Source organism: Durio zibethinus, chromosome 22 (genome assembly GCF_047325235.1).
Source record: "Durio zibethinus cultivar Kanyao isolate XHJ-2024 chromosome 22, ASM4732523v1, whole genome shotgun sequence".
Taxonomy (NCBI): domain Eukaryota; kingdom Viridiplantae; phylum Streptophyta; class Magnoliopsida; order Malvales; family Malvaceae; genus Durio; species Durio zibethinus.
Genome location: NC_143183.1, coordinates 17,975,739 through 17,995,108, shown reverse-complemented (window position 1 = coordinate 17,995,108; position 19,370 = coordinate 17,975,739). Strand labels below are relative to the sequence as shown.

At 31.6% G+C, this 19,370-nt stretch overlaps 1 protein-coding gene across 1 annotated transcript; it reads left to right on the top strand.

Moving 5' to 3' along the window:
* Window positions 1-1,273: 1,273 nt before the first annotated feature.
* On the top strand, window positions 1,274-1,866 carry LOC111307384 (uncharacterized protein At4g14450, chloroplastic-like). The gene has a single exon (XM_022905396.2). The coding sequence runs from the start codon at window positions 1,373-1,375 to the stop codon at window positions 1,700-1,702; it is 330 nt and encodes a 109-aa protein (XP_022761131.2). The 5' UTR covers window positions 1,274-1,372; the 3' UTR covers window positions 1,703-1,866.
* The last annotated feature ends 17,504 nt before the right edge of the window (window positions 1,867-19,370 follow it).

Here is a 19,370-nt window from a genome sequence, read left to right as displayed (position 1 = left end):
ATTCTTTGAATATTCTGAAATGACGGTCCTATCCTTGACTAAATGCCACCAAAATTTGACAAAGCCCTTAGCCACTCATAAAGACAAAAAACAGGTGTCAATCAAATCGAGGATTGGAATTGACACGTAACTCATGTCCTAGTCGTTGGATTGACACTGAAACAAAATAATAACCATCTCGGGCTCTTGGCGTGTGGGTGGTCAAAATCCAGTGGAGCGTGGAGTACATTAACGCTACTCCCCACGGGTTTTACTTTTTAGTTGCGGGCTGTGGGGTCGGTCTAATCCGAGGTCGACAAGCCGTTTTTTGATTGTCTAGAAAGAGAACGTTTAGACTTTTGACTGATGATGGCCTGATGCTCTTTCTATGTTGCCCTTTCGGTTTGGGAGGTGGCTTGGCTTGAGAAGATTTTATTGGGCTGAGTCTGGCTTGGCTTTAATTGTTTTTTTTTTTTTAATTTGAATGTTTTTGGGAAATGATGTTGGCTTTGCTTGGAAATTATTGGATTATTACCTTCTAAAGATAATCTAAATAGTTATTTAGATATCCATTTTAAAAAGATAATTATTATTTAGATTTTTGTTCCCATATGAAAGATTGAATGGCTTTATTATATTCCCTAGGCTCTAATTTTAGAAAAATTTTTAGATCAAATACTATTAAAATTAATTAAATATTTTTATTATTATTATTATTGTGCATTCCTAAAAAAAAAAAAGAATTATCAATTCTATATATTTCTTTGATTCACAATTATTTTTACAAAAAAAAAATAGTGGGTAATTAAGTTGAAAAGTAAAAGCTAATTGCAAAAGATGAACAATTAGGGCTACATTACTTTTTTTTTTTTTAAACAAAAAACGATAATAACAATTATAAAAAAAAAAAAAAAAAACTCTTCTCCACTTTTACATTTGGAATTAAGTCTAAGTGGTTTAATTAATTTTGTCATTATATATAATTACATATTTTCAAGTAGTTAAATCTCTAATATAATATGTCATTTTTTCATGATTTAATTAAAACAAAAAGCTATAAACCCAAACAAAAGGAATTGTAAAAAATCAAACATAAACTAAAATTAAAATTAAAATCCAGACAAAAAAAGAAAAAAAAAACAACAAATTTCCGAAAGTTTCCAAAAAGTAGTCGAAGTCAATAACTCTCTTGGCTGTAAAAGCCAAGCCCATATGCAAACTGACAGCTAACCTGACCTTTTCACGTGCGCTCCACATCCCCCTCCTTCCTTATAAGCCCTCCGCTCACCGCTGTATCCTCATTATTTTCTCTCTCTTCCAACCAAAAAAAAAAAAGCCTTTTTTGCTCCCTCTCAACTAAATCACCAAAAACCTCAGATTTTCCCTCTGATCCATGTCAACTACACCGAGGAAAACCTCCGCTATGAACAGAGCCGATCGACGTCAGCCCAGCCGACTTCAACGGCGTGCTCCGGCTTCCCTACAGATTTGTCCGGTTTCGAGCTGGAACGTTGCGATCCCTCTCTTATCACCGCTGGCTTCTTCGCCCCCCTCGATTGGTCGTAGGACGACTGAGAAAAGGGAAGAGCCACCGCGTCAAGAACACCAGCGGCAAAGCCAAGCAATGGAGCCTGAGAAGCTTGTGTTTAAGATGTGGCAGCATCCAGCGGCGCCATTTTGTTACGAGCCGACGCCGTTAGTGCCGTCGTTTGTGCCGGTTTAGATGTAGAGAAAGAAGAAGAAAAAGTTGTTGGATCTAACGGCTTGCGTTGAACATGTTTCTGTTCAACGACCAAGTCACTAATTTTATGAAATTACAGAAATGTCCATCAATATGTTCATATTATTATACTTTTAAATACAGTCTTACAATTCCAATTTATTTCATTTAATTCTTTTTCCTGTTTGGGGAGTGAGAAAACGATAGAAAGCGAAAGTTAACAAGCGAAATTGACAAGGAATTCACTTCAAATAGACTGCAATGTGAGTATGTGTCGTATCATATACATGTATATAAAAATTTGTATTATATACGAATATATAAAAGCTATTGTTATATAATTGATATTGACATTTAAATATAAAATATATTTTTAAAATTTGTTTAGATTGAGATGTTTTTATATTTTATATTGTATTGTGTTGTATTTAAAATTATTAAATTTAATTTCAAAGGAAATAAAAAATAAGAGAATGAGTCAAAATGGTGATGTTTTAGGTGCCGACTTGATTTATTTTGGGGGTTTTATTATGATCAGATCCTGTTTCAACGGCCAGCTTGGATGAAAGGGGCACCCTATATATAGAGAAGAAGATAAAGTAAGTAAAACGAGTAGGAAAATTAGGAAGACGTTGTTTTGCATTATTTAAAAATCGTATGCTAAGGGCCAAATAGTATTTCAATGTTAAAAGTTTGTCTGACTTTGTTTGGTTTGGGAGCTTGTACCTATTCTTTTATATATATATATATATATATATATATCCATTTTTATTTAATAAGATAAGATTTCCACATGAATTTTTTTTCCCTCACATTTTTTGGAATCTTTTAAAAGCAAGTAGCCAATAGTAGTTTGGAATATCTAGTTGGAGTTGTTGAATTTTAAATGGTTTTGTTTACTTCTATTTTACTTGTTAATTTATTAATTTTAATTATTAAAATTAAATATTGATAATTTTAAATATAAAAATATTTCGTATAAATACTTAATTTTATCTAAATCAATTTCATTTTTGTTTAAATTTTACGTTTGATTTGAATAATTTGATTAATTTAACCATTTTAATTGAATTAACGTATTTTGATATTACCTCAGATTTATTGTTCTGAAATCATTAAAATCCAGTGTGGTGTAAGATTAGAGTCCAAAAATCTAAGTCGAATCAGTCTCGGATCAACATTCAATCAATTGGGCTTAAAAGCCCAATAAGAGCTCAGATCGATTTTTAAGGCTGAAACTGTCCAAATTAAGTTTTAAGCCTAATTTTATTTATTTATTTATTTATTTTTATTTTGTTAAAAAAAAAATGTAAACAAAATCAGAAGAAGTGGTCGGCAGCCACCGTATCAAGGCAGGAAACTACCTATTATGGCCCTAACAAGCCAACACTCTCCATTACCCTGTAGTATTTGTCCCTTACGGAGATTCATAGATTAAAAACCAAGAGCACCCACAAAGCTTAGGTCCTTGAAGCATCGTCCAGCCCTTCCCCTGAGCATCGCACCTCCCAGCTTGCAAAACACCCCAACCACAGATGAACTCCAAGCCACCAGCCCTAGTCCCGGCGGCACAACCCCTGACCAAGCCACCCCAGATCATCCTTCATCAACCTACCCCATGATAGTCCCTCCCACAGCCACACACCATCCTAATACCAGGGCACTCATTCAAAACCTTCCATTCCCTTGCCAGACTTCCCCAGCACCGCACACTTGCAAACCTCACACCCAACACAGGCTTTCACAAGTACCACACTTGAGACCTAGCCATCCCAGTCCTTACCCGCACCATCACCAACAATAGCCCCTCCTAAAACACTAGCCCCGACCAACCCTTACAAGCACCACCCAAGCCACCGGCCAACATAAAAAACCCATTCACAACACCAAAATTCGGAGCCTTTGCCACAGCTCTTCAACCAGAACCCTTTACCTTTGCACGCACCAACCCAGTAACTACGGAGCCCCCAACACCTTCCCTTCCACCTTATCAGTATCTTCCACAAATCAAGCCCTAAACAACCTTAGCTCCTACAGCATCAACAAAACACTCCCAACACCACCCTAAGTCCTAGAACCCCCAACACCGCCTTAAGTCCTAAAACCCCCAACATTGCCCCTCAGATCCCTAAACTGGCCACAACCAACAACCAAAAAAACAAAACTATAAAAAAGAACAAAACATAGTCCTCCCCGTAAGGAGGAACCTCAACACCAACAAGCAACAATGCCACTGTCAGTGATGACAAGGGATGGCGATGGTTCATAGCAGAGGAAGATAGAAATAGTAGTGGTTGATCTTTGATTTCAGGGTTTGATTTAAGCTATGGACTAGTTGATATTTTGGACAGAAAAAAGAAGGTTTGCAGAAAAAAGAAGGAATTGTAGGAAGCTGGTTGGGTTTCTAATACAGACTGGTGACAACCAAAGACAGAAGGTCATGAACGGCGCACGGTGGTGGAACTCGCTGGGTTTTAAGGTCTGAGCAATTGCCAATTGCTTAGGTTTGGCTGGGTTGGAGAGAAAGGGATTTAGAAAAAGGGAAGGTCTCCGGTCATTACCAAACAGCACTGCGGTCGACGAAAGCTATGTGGGAAACTTTTGATTTTCTTTGAAGAAAAGTAAAAAAAATTTTATGAAGAAGTATGAAATGAATTTAAAAAAACAAAGTTTGTCTTATATGGAAAAGAAAAAAAAAGCAAGGAATTAAGCGAGTCAAAACTGACCTGACCTAACCCGACCAGTGACCCAGACAGGCCTAAGCTCCAACCTGCATCGCTAGCTAGGTCCGATCTACTGGACAACCTTTGAACCAGGCCACAAACAAGGTCCAATCCTCAACTCACCTACTTTGGGCTTTTTATTGAAATGAGTTTTGATTCAAATTGTGATAAATTTATTTAAATTCAATTAGTGACCTGTTATTTTTACATGTATTTTTATAATTTATATTTAATTTAAGTTATTGATAATATTTTTTATTATATTTAATTTAAATTGTTGATAATATTTTTTACATATTAAATGGCTAAGATTGTAATTTCAATTTAACTTGGTGTAATTATTTATTTCACCACATAAATTTAATGAAATTAAAATTAAATGAAAATTTTTTATGATGGGATTTCGAAAGGTCTAAGTAGTGATTCTCAAAAATTTTTTAGGTGAGAAAAAATTTTTAAAAATTGTTAAAGTATTGAAATATTTAAAAACTTTTTTCAATATAAAGATTTTTATTTTTCTTTAATTTGAATAATTTTTTTAGAAAAGAAAAATATATATATATATATATACCTATAAAATATTTATAAGAGTATGCATTTTTTTAGGAAATAAACCTATTTATAGATAACAATACTGTTACATGATTTTTAAATATTAATAATTATAAAAAAGGATAAAAAAGAAAAAATGAAATCTCCAAGGACGAGATCTTAAAGAAATCTGAATAATTATTCTTTAGGAATTTCTAGGTAAAACAATTTATCTAAAATGTCACCAATGTATTAGAGCATTCAAAATAATTTTTTATAATGATTTCTCGTTTTAATATAAAAGATAAATTTTAGAAAATATTTTTTAATTTTAAATTATAGATATCATATTCTATAATTTGCATTATAAATATTGATTTTGAAAATAAACATGAACCATTGAAGATATGATTTTTGAGAATTTCAAGTAGTGATTTTTAAAAGATTCCTTATGTGAAAATATTTCTTTTAATATTGAAAAAATATTGAAATATTTTTAAAAAAATTTTAATAAGCAAGGTTCTTATTTATTTATTTATTATTATTATTATTATAAACCAAGATGATGATGATGATGATGATAATAATAATAATAATAATAATATTTTTTTGCAATAAAGAAAATAAAAAATTTAAATTTAAATACCAAAATTAAAACCATTTTAGTCAAAATCAAAAGATAATACATAATTAATTAATACTGTTTTTATAGATACTATAAGGTGTTAATCTTTCTCCATGCGTAATCGACTCTCAAACCCAGAGTATTTCGTAAACCCCAAAATTATTTTTATGATAAAATACTAATTAATTTTAAAAATTTTATTAAAAAGATAAGTTTTAATAAGTGGTTAATCATACCTAACAAAAAAAATTTGTGACAGCTCTTTTCATTTTCAAATTTGTCTAACGGCTTGAAAAATCATTATGATAGCTTAGTGATTTCGCTGGGGATGTCATTTTTTCAAAGAGTTAAGTTACAAAATTAATTATATGTTATCTTTAATTTTGATTTAATGGTCTTAATTGGTATTTAACTTTAATTTTCTTGATTTTGATTTTGTTTTTTTTAAAATAACAATAGTAATAAAAAATTTACATGCATTTCATTTTAATTGTGTCATTTGTTCATTATTTATTTTATGTATATGTTATTCTTAATAAATTGTGGAGCATAAGATAAAGATTGTGATGTTATTTTCTCTTACACACACATTGACACATTTCATATCATGTATGAGCTCTATACCTAGGCTTTATCCCTTTTAGGAGTGAGTAGAGTATCTGTGCTTTCATGAGGTAATAACTTCCATAATGACAAGTAAAATACTCCCACTCAAATTGAACTATTTTGGTTTGTAGTCTATAATGGGTGAGAATTGAGATGCCTTACTAGTTATATATGGATGCCAATGAAGAATAATTTAGGAACCTTTAGATTTATAAATCCTCACTTAGTATATAATGAACTTTTAGGGACCAATCTTTGATATAGCGTTGCCAACCTTTTTGTAGAAACAACCTAAATATGCATTAAAATTAAAAAAAAAAATCAATAATAAAAGAAAGGCATTTTCTTGAAAAAAGAAAAAGAAAAAAATTTTATTTTGACATGTAGTTCGTTCATTTTATGGTTATCCAAATTTTGTATTTTCAGAAAAGGTTTTAAAATAAAATGAAGAAATTTTCCAGCATTATCCAACAAAAACAAAAAAAACAAAAACAAAAGTTTTCAAGCAAAAATAAATGTTTATCTTGAATCCTTTGTTTATTGGCCAAATAAAGATTAATGAAAAAGAGAAAAATCTTTAAATCTAGTTATTCTGTGTGATAAAAAATGTGTGTTTTTAAATTTTTTTATTTTCTAAAAAAATAAAAAATAAGGAAAAAAAGAGGATTTTAAATTTAAATATTGTTTCATTTTTCACATTGTCATTTGATCTTATGCATTCATTTTTGTCATGTAAAAAAACAATTAGATAGTATGTGCACTACATCCCATGCATCCTAATAGATAATACGTGCATTACATTTCAGGCATCTTAATAGATAATACATGTACCCCATTTCATGCACATCATAATAACATAATACATGCATTATATCTCATTTTCATTAATAAATAGTACATGCATGCCATTTTATGCACATGTTGATAAATGATACATGCATCCCATGCATATCTTAATTGGTAATGCATGCACTCCATCTCATTACATATTTTAAAACAGTCTCAACCTCATTAGGCCAACATAACATATGCATTGCATTCTATATAGACATATCTTATGCTCATGATAGGTCAATGTATTTCATACAAGTATGTTGCATTATTCATAGGAATACATCTCATCACTCATGTAGTATGTTGTTGCATTTAATGCACATGGATTCATGAATGGTAGGGTTTTATAGAAAATGCGTTGCATTTCATATCCCACCATCCCCACAACATAACATTACATTTCTTGCTTACACATTCATGGATGGTAAATTTTTTATCATTTGGAGCCTGTACATGTGAAAATTCATTATCTTAGGCGTATATGTATTTCATGACATTTTTTAATCATTATATTCACGTATTCATAAACATGCTTTATGTAACATATAAGTTAAAAATTATTTTTGTGGTATTCATTCAATAAATATAATAATATAGAATTTTTTGTCTAAGTCCTGAAATAAAGTGTCTGTCTTGATGGGAATCAAAATGGAAAAAATAAGAGATTAATTGCACATAAGAATTAGTGCATTAGAGTTAAGTCAAGAGGAATTTTAGCTTGAGCATTGGGAGATGAAACAACAGATTGTTTAATTTATAGAAATGGTTAAAAATAGTGGTATGGTTAAGTTTATTGCTCCTTAAAGATTAATGTTATCACTTTTGATTCCATCAAATCAAAATCACTAGGCTCTTATTGATTCCAACACTTTTATTGATTATACCGAGGCATTAGATAATCCGAATAAAGACCAAAGTTTGGGCAAGCTCAAAAGAGGAATGGGTGAATTGGCCATGCAAATAACTGAACTCAAAAGTTTAATTTTCAAGATAGAGTCACCTCACTTCAAACAACTCTCACCAACTATCTCAAGTCCAAACCAGCACTTAAATCGTTCTCATGATTGCTTTCAATCTCTTTTTCAACTAGCTAGGATTAGGCCCCCAAACTTCATACAACCTCTGAGAATTTCACACCTGAATTCATACCCACTACCACCTCTTCAACCTAATTTTCAATCCAGAGTTTCTTAATTCACTCCAAGACCAACTATATCATTATTTTTCCAGTAAAGCAAACCAATTATAGAATAGAAAAACTCTCACAATACCAAAGGAAAAACCCTTATTAACCTAATACCAATGTCATACACAAAGTTATACCCATTACTCTTAGAAAACTATCTCATTTCCCTTGTCCTTATTGAACCCCTCAAACCACTTTATCCCATATAGTAAGACCCCAATGTTCGATGTGGATACCATTTTGGCATTATGGGCCATTCTCTAGAATACAGGGTTCAGAGATTGATAAAAGTCAGATATTTGGATTTTGATGCCCAAATAAAGCTAGCTATTTATAGGAATCCTTTATTGATTCATGTTGAGATAATGAGCACTACTGTAGGTAGAAGTCAAACAGACAAAGATAATGAATAAAAAGTAGAAGCTTTAAAGCAAAAGATTATCTCACCAGCAATCATAGTTCATTTCTTTTGAATTTCTTAGACGAGGCAATGGGGAGTATGAGTAAATCCAACACTTTATATCACTAGTCTTAAGATGGTTTAGGATGTGTAAATTTGAAACTTTTGGAAATGAATGAAAACTTTTGAATTTTCTATGAATAAACGTCTTTATTTATATTTCATTTTTAATAATAGTATGCCTAAAAGAGGCTTTGAAAGAAAAAAAAAGGATGGTTGTAAATATGCTTTCATCTAACTTTTGAGGTGGAAGGAATGTTTATAATAACCTAACCTAAATATAGGGCGAAACTTAAACTCTTTCCTAACACCAATAATAAAATTTGACTTGCATATCATGCATCATTTGTTTGAATTCATTATTTTTCATACCAACTGAGGACAATGAATAATGATTGAAAATATAATTTATCAAACCTTCAAAGCAAAAAGATATTTTTGAAAAATTTAATAATAGAATTTATGTTATGCATTTCTAACTTTTGATAATTAATAAAAAGTTCAAGAATAACACATCTTAGGAAACAAGATCAGTTAAATCTACGCACTTACAACATTCAAGTCTTACCAAAATCATGGAAAATAAATATGCAAGTAAGATGAACAGAATGAAAAAGACCTAAGGAAAGATCAAGAAAATAGTTAAGGGAATACAACAGAATATGGATATACAATTGGTAGAATTAAAATAGATGTAGTAGGTTTAACAAAAGGAAAAAGAATTATTGGAACACACAAAGAAAGGGCAAAATCAACTATTGAAGAACTATTGTATCCACTTGGTGTCATAACGTCTAGATCTTGGGATCTATCACTAGATATTGATTTGAGGAGTCGGCACCAATCTTTTTTATTTAGGTGCGATTGATCACCTAAAGAATTTATCCTTTCAAGGAACACCCAAGCTTGACTAAAGGTCCTTAAAAGAATAGGTTAAGATCTATTAACTAGAACAGGGTTCGGGAGTACGGTTACGTGTGAGGAAGGTTATAGCACCCTCACAACGCCCATCAAAAGATGGTACCAACTTGATTTCGTGTTATCCAACAAGCCTTTAAAATTTTACCAAATAATTAATTATTAAAAATTATTCTTAATTAACTCCAATACTTTTGACAAAAAATTAAGAAAATTCTCTCACCTCAAAAGTATGCAAGAAAATTACTGTTTCACTTGGAGATATTTCATCGTCGGATTATTTAACATTAAAAAAAATTCAAGAAAAAAAATGAAAACTCAATTTCACATATAAATCCTTTTCTTTTCAAAATAAAAAAATCATTTGCTTTTGTACAAGAAAAATGGATGCTTTCAATTTTTCCTCAAAACGTTTTTCTTGATAATTTTTATTTTTAAGAAAAATTGGTACTTCCAATTTTTCTCAAAAAAGTTTTTTTTAAATTTTTAAATTTTTATTTTAAGAAAAATTGATACTTTCAACTTTTCCTTAAAATATATATTTTTTGAAAATTTTATTTTTAAGAAAAATTGACACTTTCAACTTTTTCTTAAAAAAAATTTGTGTTCAAAGAAAATTGATAAAATCAACTATCCTTCAAAAATATTTTTTTTTTATCTTTAAAAATTTTATCTTTAAGAAAAATTGATACTTTCAACTTTTTCTCAAAAATATTTTTTTTGTTTTTGGAATTTTATTTTTAAAAAATCATTAAAAAAATAAAATAAAAATAAAATAAGGAATACCAAATAATTTTAATCTAATCAATAAATAATAATAAAAAAATAATAAAAAAATAATAAAAAAATAATAAAAAAATGAGAAAAAAAAGAAAAAAAAATCTGAAACGGCTCGTTTCAGCTTATGAGACAGAAAACTGCTCGGCTTGATGTGACTCAAGCGGTATTACTCGGCTCGACTTGATGAATGAGGAGCGGGTCAAACTTTGGTCAAAAGCAGGTTGCACTGCGGGTTGGGTTGCCCGAATAAAAACGTGTGGATCTTCTGGGTTTTACTAATGCCAAAACGATATCATTTTAGCTGGGTATAAAAGACTCTCACTTTTATTTTTTCGTAGATTGCTTCATTCTCTCTCTCTCTCATCTCCATTTTTCTCTTTCTTCTCTCTAAAAGAATCTTAAAAGCACTGGTTGAATCTCATCAGATTTTGGAAAATATTATCGAAATCTGGGTTGTTCGTCGAAAGTTCACAAAAAAGTTAGATGGTTTCTGAAAATGGTACGTCAAAAACTGGGTAACTGGCCAAAAAATTCAATCGATGCCGAAAAAGTCATCGAAAAATTTAAAGTTGACCAAAAAATTCTACCGAAATTTGAAATTTTCAAAAATTCCTAAAAAAAAATTTGCCAAAACTTCCTCAAAATTTTTCTAAAATTCTTAAGATTGCTTCTGACCTTTCTAACGTTTTTTTTTGTTTTTCCTTTTTTCCTTCGTGTTCTTTCTATCCTTGGGTTCTATTTCAACATCTATTTATAGGGATCTGATCAATCCCAATTCCATCTGGGATTGGGATTCAAACTTTGAATCCAATCCTAACTCTGTCACTCACCAAATTCACGGCCAAATTCACTCCAATTTTTTTTATCCTAATTCTAATTCCAGTCGAAAATTGATCAAGAAAAAAGATAAAAATAAAAATAATAGATAAATAATAAAATATATTAATAGATAACTAAAAAAATAATAATAATAGATAAAAAAATAAAAAAATATTAATAGATAAATAATAATAATAATAATAATAATCATAATAATAATGAAAAATAATTAAATTAAATTAAAATTAAATTAAATTAAATTTAAATTAAAAAGAAAAATGAGCTCATATTACCCATTTGGACCAGACCTAATTGATCCAGGCTTAGACCAAATTGGTGTCTACAACTGCCCCACTTTGCACATTTTCTGTGAAAAGAAATTGTGCAAAGAAGTAGACACCCATTTAAGACTCAACTCGACCTTTTTTTTTTGCTTTTTTTTGTTTTTTTTGTTGTTTTTTTGGTTAAAATTTTGATCAAAGCTTCTCTAAGTAAAAGTTCAATGACTTTAAGTAAAATAAACAAAGCTCTTCTAAGTAGAAGCTCAACAACTTTTGAAAAATAAACAAAGCTCCTATAAACAGAGGCTCAAAGACTTTTAGAAAGTAAATTACTAAACAGAGGCTCAACGACTTTGGAAAAATAAACAAAGCTCCTGTAAACAGAGGCTCAACGACTTTTAAAATAAATAAAGCTCCTCTAAATAGAGGCTCAACGACTTTTGGAAAGTAAATTGCTCCTTTAAACAGAGGTTCAACGATTTTAGAAAAATAAACAAAGCTCCTCTAAACAGAGGCTCAACGACTTTTAAAATAAATAAAGCTCCTCTAAACAGAGGCTCAACGATTTTTGAAAAGTAAATTGCTCATCTAAACAGAGGCTCAATGACTTTGAAAAAATAAATAAAACTCCTCTAAACAGAGGCTCAACAACTTTTAAAATAAATAAAGCTCTTCTAAACAGAGGTAACAGAACTTTTAAAAAAATAAATGGTTCTTCTAAATAGAGCAACAAAACTTTGAAAAAATAAATTGCTGCTTGACAATCATGTTTAGAGGAGTTGAAGATCGTGTTTGAAGGAATTTCAAGAGATCATGTCCAAGGGTCTTACAAATCGATCCTGATACCAAGAAATATCTTTTTTCAAGGATTAAAAACTTACCTCACAAGCTTTTTCTCAAACAAGAATTGGAAAATAAAAAAGTCTCCACATCTGTCTTCTTTATGTGGGATCCTGGAATATCCCTACTCTTTGAATTTATGCACTATACTTTCTTGAATGCAGTATATGCTATGCGAAGTGCAATGCGTGCGAAATTCAATGCACGTTATGCAAATACTAGTTAATTAATTCCTATTCAATTATGGTACTCAAGTTTTTCAAGCTTTTTCTTGGGCTTCGAACCCTTTGTTTTTCAAAGACCAAGTCAACGTAACTTTCAATTATCTTTTTAATTTAATTCTCATATCCTTTCTACAAGCAATCTCTTTCCAAATTCAATGTCCTTATCAAGAATTGAACATCTCAAATTTGCTTTTATCACTCATGCTCATTTTCAATGTAATGTAAAAAATCTTTAATGTTATTATTTATTTATCAATCATTATTTCACTATCAAAAAGTAAGAATGTATTCACACATTTTTTCCATTGCAAAGTATTAATGAGAAAAGAATAAGAATGGTTAGAAAATAATCAACAAAAGAGGCACACTAAGAATGAAGAAAAATGTTTTTTATTAGCAAAAAAGTTGACAAACATTGGCTAAAAAAGAATTACAAAGATAGGTATAGGGAGACAATGCCCAAAAATGAACAGTCGAACAATCATGATAACACATCTCAAGGTTCTTTTGAAAAACCATCTGATACATTTAACAACTTAAAGCTCTTTCGAATTTGCTAGCCTTCATGCTAATGAATTTTTAGATTTGATGTTGTATTCTCTTTATCTAAGCTGCCTTTTCAAGTTTTTAACTTATATAAACCCCCTATGACTCAAACCGTCCTTTTAGGATTTTCACCTTGAGTCTTCGTTTTTCATTCTCTGTTTTTTTTTTCAAGCATAGTACTTCTTCACAGCATCAAAATTTATAAGATGGGGTAAATCATTTCCATCCATCTCAGCCAGTATCAATGCTCCACTCGAAAAAGCACGTTTCATCACATATGGCCCTTCTCAATTTGGAGTCCATTTTTTTTTATTATTGTGCTGATTTAGAAGAATTTTTTTCAAGACTAACTCTCATTCTCAAAAGCAACGAGATCAAACTTTTTTGTCATGAGCTCTCATTATCCTTTTTTGATATAGTTGATCATGGCACAATGCAGTCAACCTCTTTTTCTTAATAAAATTTAACTGTTCATAACGCTCTCGAACCCATTCAGCCTCTTTTAGTTCAACTTCTTTCAGAACCCTCAAGGATGGGATCTTTACTTCTATTGGTAATATAGCTTCTATCTCATAAACCAAAGAAAATAGAGTTGCCTCAGTAGAGGTGTGCACTGTCATTCGATTTGCATGTAGTGCAAATGGTAACTTTTCATACCAATCTTTATAGGTTTCGATCATCTTCTTATGAATTCTTTTTATATTTTTGTTAGCTGCCTCAATTGTCCCATTCATTTTTGGATGATATGGTGTTGAGTTATGATGCTTGATCTTGTAGTGGACACATATTTCTTGCATCATCTTGTTGTTCAGATTCTTAACATTGTCTAAAATGATTCTCTCTGAAAGTTCATATATACAGATGATATCTTTTTTATGAACTTACAAATCACAGATCGTGTTACATTTGCATATGATGTTATCTTCACCCATTTCGTGAAGTAATCTATCATCACGAAAATAAATCTATGCCTATTAGAAGCCTTTGGGGTAATAGGACTAATGACATTCATGCTTCACATTGAGAATGGCCAGGATGGTGCCAAAACATGTAGAGCAGATGACGGAGCATGATCTTGTCAGCATAGATCTGACATTTATGACAATTACGAGCATAATCAATGCAATCACTTTTCATTGTCAACTAATAGTATCCTACTCTCATGATCTATCTTGTCATCATATGTCCATTGACATGTGCCCCATATATCCCATCATGCACCTCTTTAATGATTTTTTTACCTCAGCTTTACTTATGCATCTTAACAATACCTACTTATGGTTTTTTTGTACAGAACATTTTCATCCAAGAAAAAGCTTATAGCTAATCTTCGGATGATCTTTTTATCATTCTCCGTTGCTTAGACTGGTATTTTTTATTTTTAATGTACTGTAAGATATCATAATACCAAGGCTTCCCATCTTTCTTTTTTCTTACATTAGAGTAGTGAGCTGACATATCTTTGACATCTAACTTGATAGGCTAAATGTCAGTATTATCACTAATTCAGATCATTACAGCTAGAATAGCCAAGGCATCAGTTATCAGATTCTTCTTTCTAGGTAAATGATCAAACTGGACATCTTTAAATTATTTTATCAACTCTAGAATATACTTACGATATGAAACAAGTTTTGAATCTCTCGTCTCTCATTCTCCTTTCAATTGATATATAATTAGAGCTAAGTCTCCAAACACTTTTAGTGCTGTAACTTTTCTTTCTATAGCAGCTTGTAAACCCATGACACATGCTTCATATTCAATGATGTTATTTGTGTAATTGAAATTTAATCTCGCTGTTATAGGATTGTATTGTTCTTTTGAGAAAGTCAAAATTACCTCAATTTCATATCTTAAAATATTGACAACTCCATCAAAATACATCTTTCAACACTTTTCTTCATAGTCTTCCTTCTCTAATTGGGAAATAGTCATCAAGTCTTCATCGAAAAACTCCAATCTCATTGGTTCATATTCTTTAGTAGCACGATCTATAAGAAACTCAACTATTGCACTTCTTTTAATGCCTTTTGGCTTACATATATGATATCATATTTTAAGAGTATTAGTTGTCACCTAGCAATTCTCTTAGACAAAGAAGGCTTCTCGAAGATGTATTTAATTGGATCCAATTTTGCTATAAGTCAAGTGGTGTGATAGAGCATGTATTGTCTGAGTCTTTTGGCAGTCCAAGCTAATGCACAAAACATTTTCTCCAATTAAGAATACTCGCATTCATATTCTATGAATTTTTTACTTAGATAATAAATAGCTTTCTCTTTTTGATCATATTCATCTTGCTACCCTAGTACACATCTTATTAAATTTTTGCATACCGTCAGGTACAAAATTAAGAGTTTTTTTGAAACAGATAGCACCAACACTGAAGGATTTGACAAGTATTGTTTAATTTTATTAAAAGTCACTTGGCATTCCTTTGTTCCATTCTCCAAGATTATTCTTACAGAGAAGCTTAAAAATGAGATCACATTTATAAGTAAGCTAAGATATGAACGTAAGATGTAGTTCAATCTTCTCAAAAAATCTCGAACTTCTTTTGGTGTACTCAAAGGTGATAAATTTTGAATGACTCGTATTTTGTCTGGATCGACTTCAATCTCTTTTTCACTGACCATAAAACCTAGCAATTTTCTTGACTTTGCCTCAAAGGTGCACTTAGCTGGGTTCAACTTGAGTTGAAATTTTTTCAACCTCTCAAATAATTTTTTGAGGTTAATGACATGATCTTCATTTTCATGAGATTTTGTAATCATATCGTTCACATAACCTCAATCTCTCTGTGCATCATGTCATGGAAAAGCATCACCATGGCTCTTTGGTACGTTGCCCCAGCATTCTTTAACCCAAAAGGCATGATTTTGTAACAAAAAATTCTTCACATGATCACAAAAGTGGTCTTTTTCATATCATCTGCAGTCATTTTTATCTGATTATACCCTAAGAACCCATCCATAAAGGAGAACATTGAATGCTTTACTGTGTTATCTATCAGCACGTTGATATGAGGTAAAGAAAAATTATCTTTTGGGCTAGCCCTATTCAAATCACGATAGTCTACACACATTCATACATTTTTATCTTTTTTAAGAACTGGTACTATATTGATTACCTACTCTGGATACTTAGCCACTTGTAAGAAATTTGCATCAAACTACTTCTTCATTTTTTCTTTGATCTTTAGTAGCATTTTAGGTTTCATTCACCTTAGTTTCTACTGGACTAGCTTGCATTCTAGCTTCAGAGGTAATCTATGCTCTACTATCTTCGTACTCAGCCCTGGCATATTCTGGTAAGACCAAGCAAACACATCTATGAATTCGTGAAGTAGATCTTTCAAATGTTGCCTATCTTCTGACAAAAGTGAAGTATCAATTTTGACATCTTTCTTATTATCATCATCTCTTAAATTCACCAAGTCAGTTATGTCTTGATGATGCTCAATTGGCTTACTTTCTTGCTCAATCAATCTCATTAGGTCTGGAGGTATAATATACTCTTCAGAATCATCTTTATTGTCAAATTCATCAGTGTTAATTAAATTCTTAAAATTAACCTCTTGATCGTTATCATAATTATCTTTTTGTTAATTTAAAGACCTAAAATTAAATGAAATGAAATATGTTGGCAAGATATGTTTGGAAAATGAAAAAAATGGCAATAATGAAAGCACAAGAAGAAATGAATGACAATGCATCCTTCCTAATTTTTATTAAAATAATAAAAGATAAATGACCCAAACAAGAAAGATCATCCCAATGTCTTGGGCAATAGCTGTTGAGATGTCCAATTACATTGGATTAGTCTCAAGATTAAAAGGCATTTCAATGGTATTTCAATTGTTTAGCTCATAATCTGACGGACAAGGATAGACCCACTCTTCTTGTTCAAGCCCCGTTTCATCTTCAATAGCATGGATAGTCAACTGGGTGAATGCCTCTTTCATGCTTTGTTCATAATCTTCTTCTTTTTTTAGGTACATGAATCTTTCAGGCCTGAAAATCTCGACCAAGTGTGGAATGATCATTAGTTTTGCTATTTTTCCTGCTAGTCTCCTTTTGATCTCTCATTTTTTTACTTCATAACCTAGGCCTAGCATTTCACTGTTGTCCACCACTATTGGAGGTTTTCTTATTCTCTGTAAATTCTTGCCTAGCCTTACTCTTAGATATTAGCCTTTATTGATGACTTGACACATCACTATCTTTGAAAAGGATTGACCTTCACCTACAGAGTTGACTAACTCGAAAGACCGATAAAAGCATTCTATTGCTTCCTCAGTAGCTTTCACATATAGGATATTCAATGGCTGAGTCACTAGCATATCTTTCTCCTCAAATATCACTACCAATCGACCTTCTACATTAAATTTGATCTTTTGGTGTAGGGTAAAAGGCATAGCACCTACCATGTGAATTTATGACCTTTCTAGCAGACAGCTATAAGATGAAGAGATATCCATCACTTGAAACTTCACATTAAAAGTGCATGACCCAATTTGTAAAAGCATATTGATATCTCTCAAGACTTCTCTTCTGGTCCCATCAAAAGCCTGCATGACCATTTGACTATCCTTCATATATAAGTAATCAATAGGTAGCATTGCCAAAGTTGACATGGGTAGGACGTTGATAGTAGAGCCATTATCAATAAAGACTTTAGCCATGATATGACTCTTGCACTTGATTGTGATATGCAGAGCCTTGGCACTTTCTTTTTCTTTTAGGGGAATCTCATCATCACTGAATGAAATATAATTTGGCATGACTAGATTTTTAGCTAAGTGGTTCACATATTCAACAGATACATTATGTGCCACATATGCCTAGTTTAACATTTTCAGCAAGGCATTTCGATGTGGTTTTGAGTTTAACAACAATGATAATAATGAGATTCTTACTGGCATTTTGTTCAACAACTGAATATTCACTATGTTTTACTAGCTTTAAAAATTCACATGCCTTTTTTTTCTGACACTGGCTTCGAATGATCCTCCTCAGGTTCCACTTCGGGGTTATTCTGCTCTTCACCCACCTTAGCTTTTTCTCTTCTAGCCTTTTTAATGTTTTTGGAGTGTAGCATCTTTTACTTCGGATAATACCCCCTACACTAGTTATATTGGCGGTGTCAATCTTAGAGACATTTTCCTTCTGCCCTTGAACTACTGTATCACAGTCATATTTCTAGAGTATAGCTTTATCATCTTTATATGAGAATGAAGTCGAGACTTTAAAAGTTACCAGCCTAGGAATGCGTTTGTCTATGACTGATTTTGACTTGTTCCCATAGTGAATTGTTACCAGCTTTGAAAATAATTTTACAGGCTTGTCAGTCATGGATACTTCAACACTCTTTAAAACTTTTCTCTCTTCATAGACTTTTAGCTGGTATGAATCCAAGAGCTTTTGTATCTCTTGGTGAAACTGCTCACAAGTTTCGATAGGGTAACAACTGTCTCATTATGATATTTATAACTAATGCCTATTACATATGCTCTATGATAATTGTGCGAACTCACTGATTGTATCATGTTAGCTTTTCATAAAATATCAAACAGCTGATTGAGAGGAATCTTAATATTTGTAACTTTTCTATTCACATGACACTTATGTTCGTTATTCAGGGCATTTACATTATGATTAGGCAAAGGATTGCCACTAATATTTGGTGCAGTTACCCCTCACGTATCAAAGCTAATCATTCTATCCTTGATTATTCGTTGCACTTTATGTTTCAAGGTAGTGCAACTTTCAGTGAATGACCAGCAATCCCGTAGTGATAGTTACAATGGGCTGTGGGATCATACCACCTAGGGTAAGGCGGCTTGAGTGGCTTTAATTTGCTATGAGCAATTAGATGACTATTGTAAAGCTCATAATATAATTTTATATAAGTCATGAGAATTGGATCAAATACAGACTTTTCGTGAGTAGTTCGTTACTCTCATGAACCATCCATTGGGCTAGCTAGACGGGTTTGAGGGCTTGAGGTAAGTTGAGTGTTAGGACTATATGTGATATTTTAAGGCCTAAAAGAGGGTTGATATGTTTGGGGATAAGAGGATTGTGGGATTGATTGGTATGAGTAAGGGGAAGTGTTATTCACAGAAGGGTAATATGGAGGGTATCCTTCTGGTAGGTAAGGTTGATAACCCCTGAATTATTGTCTATCAAAGTTCATGGCTTGAGCTTCAGTCTCTTTCTTCTTTGAGGCTCTTTTGTTGGATGCTTCACCTCCTTTCAACTTATCATTCTTAATGGCACTTTTAATAATTTCTCAT

Excerpts from the sequence above, each read along its gene's own strand:
- LOC111307384 (XM_022905396.2), top strand. The coding sequence starts at position 1,373 with ATGTCAACTACACCGAGGAAAACCTCCGCTATGAACAGAGCCGATCGA.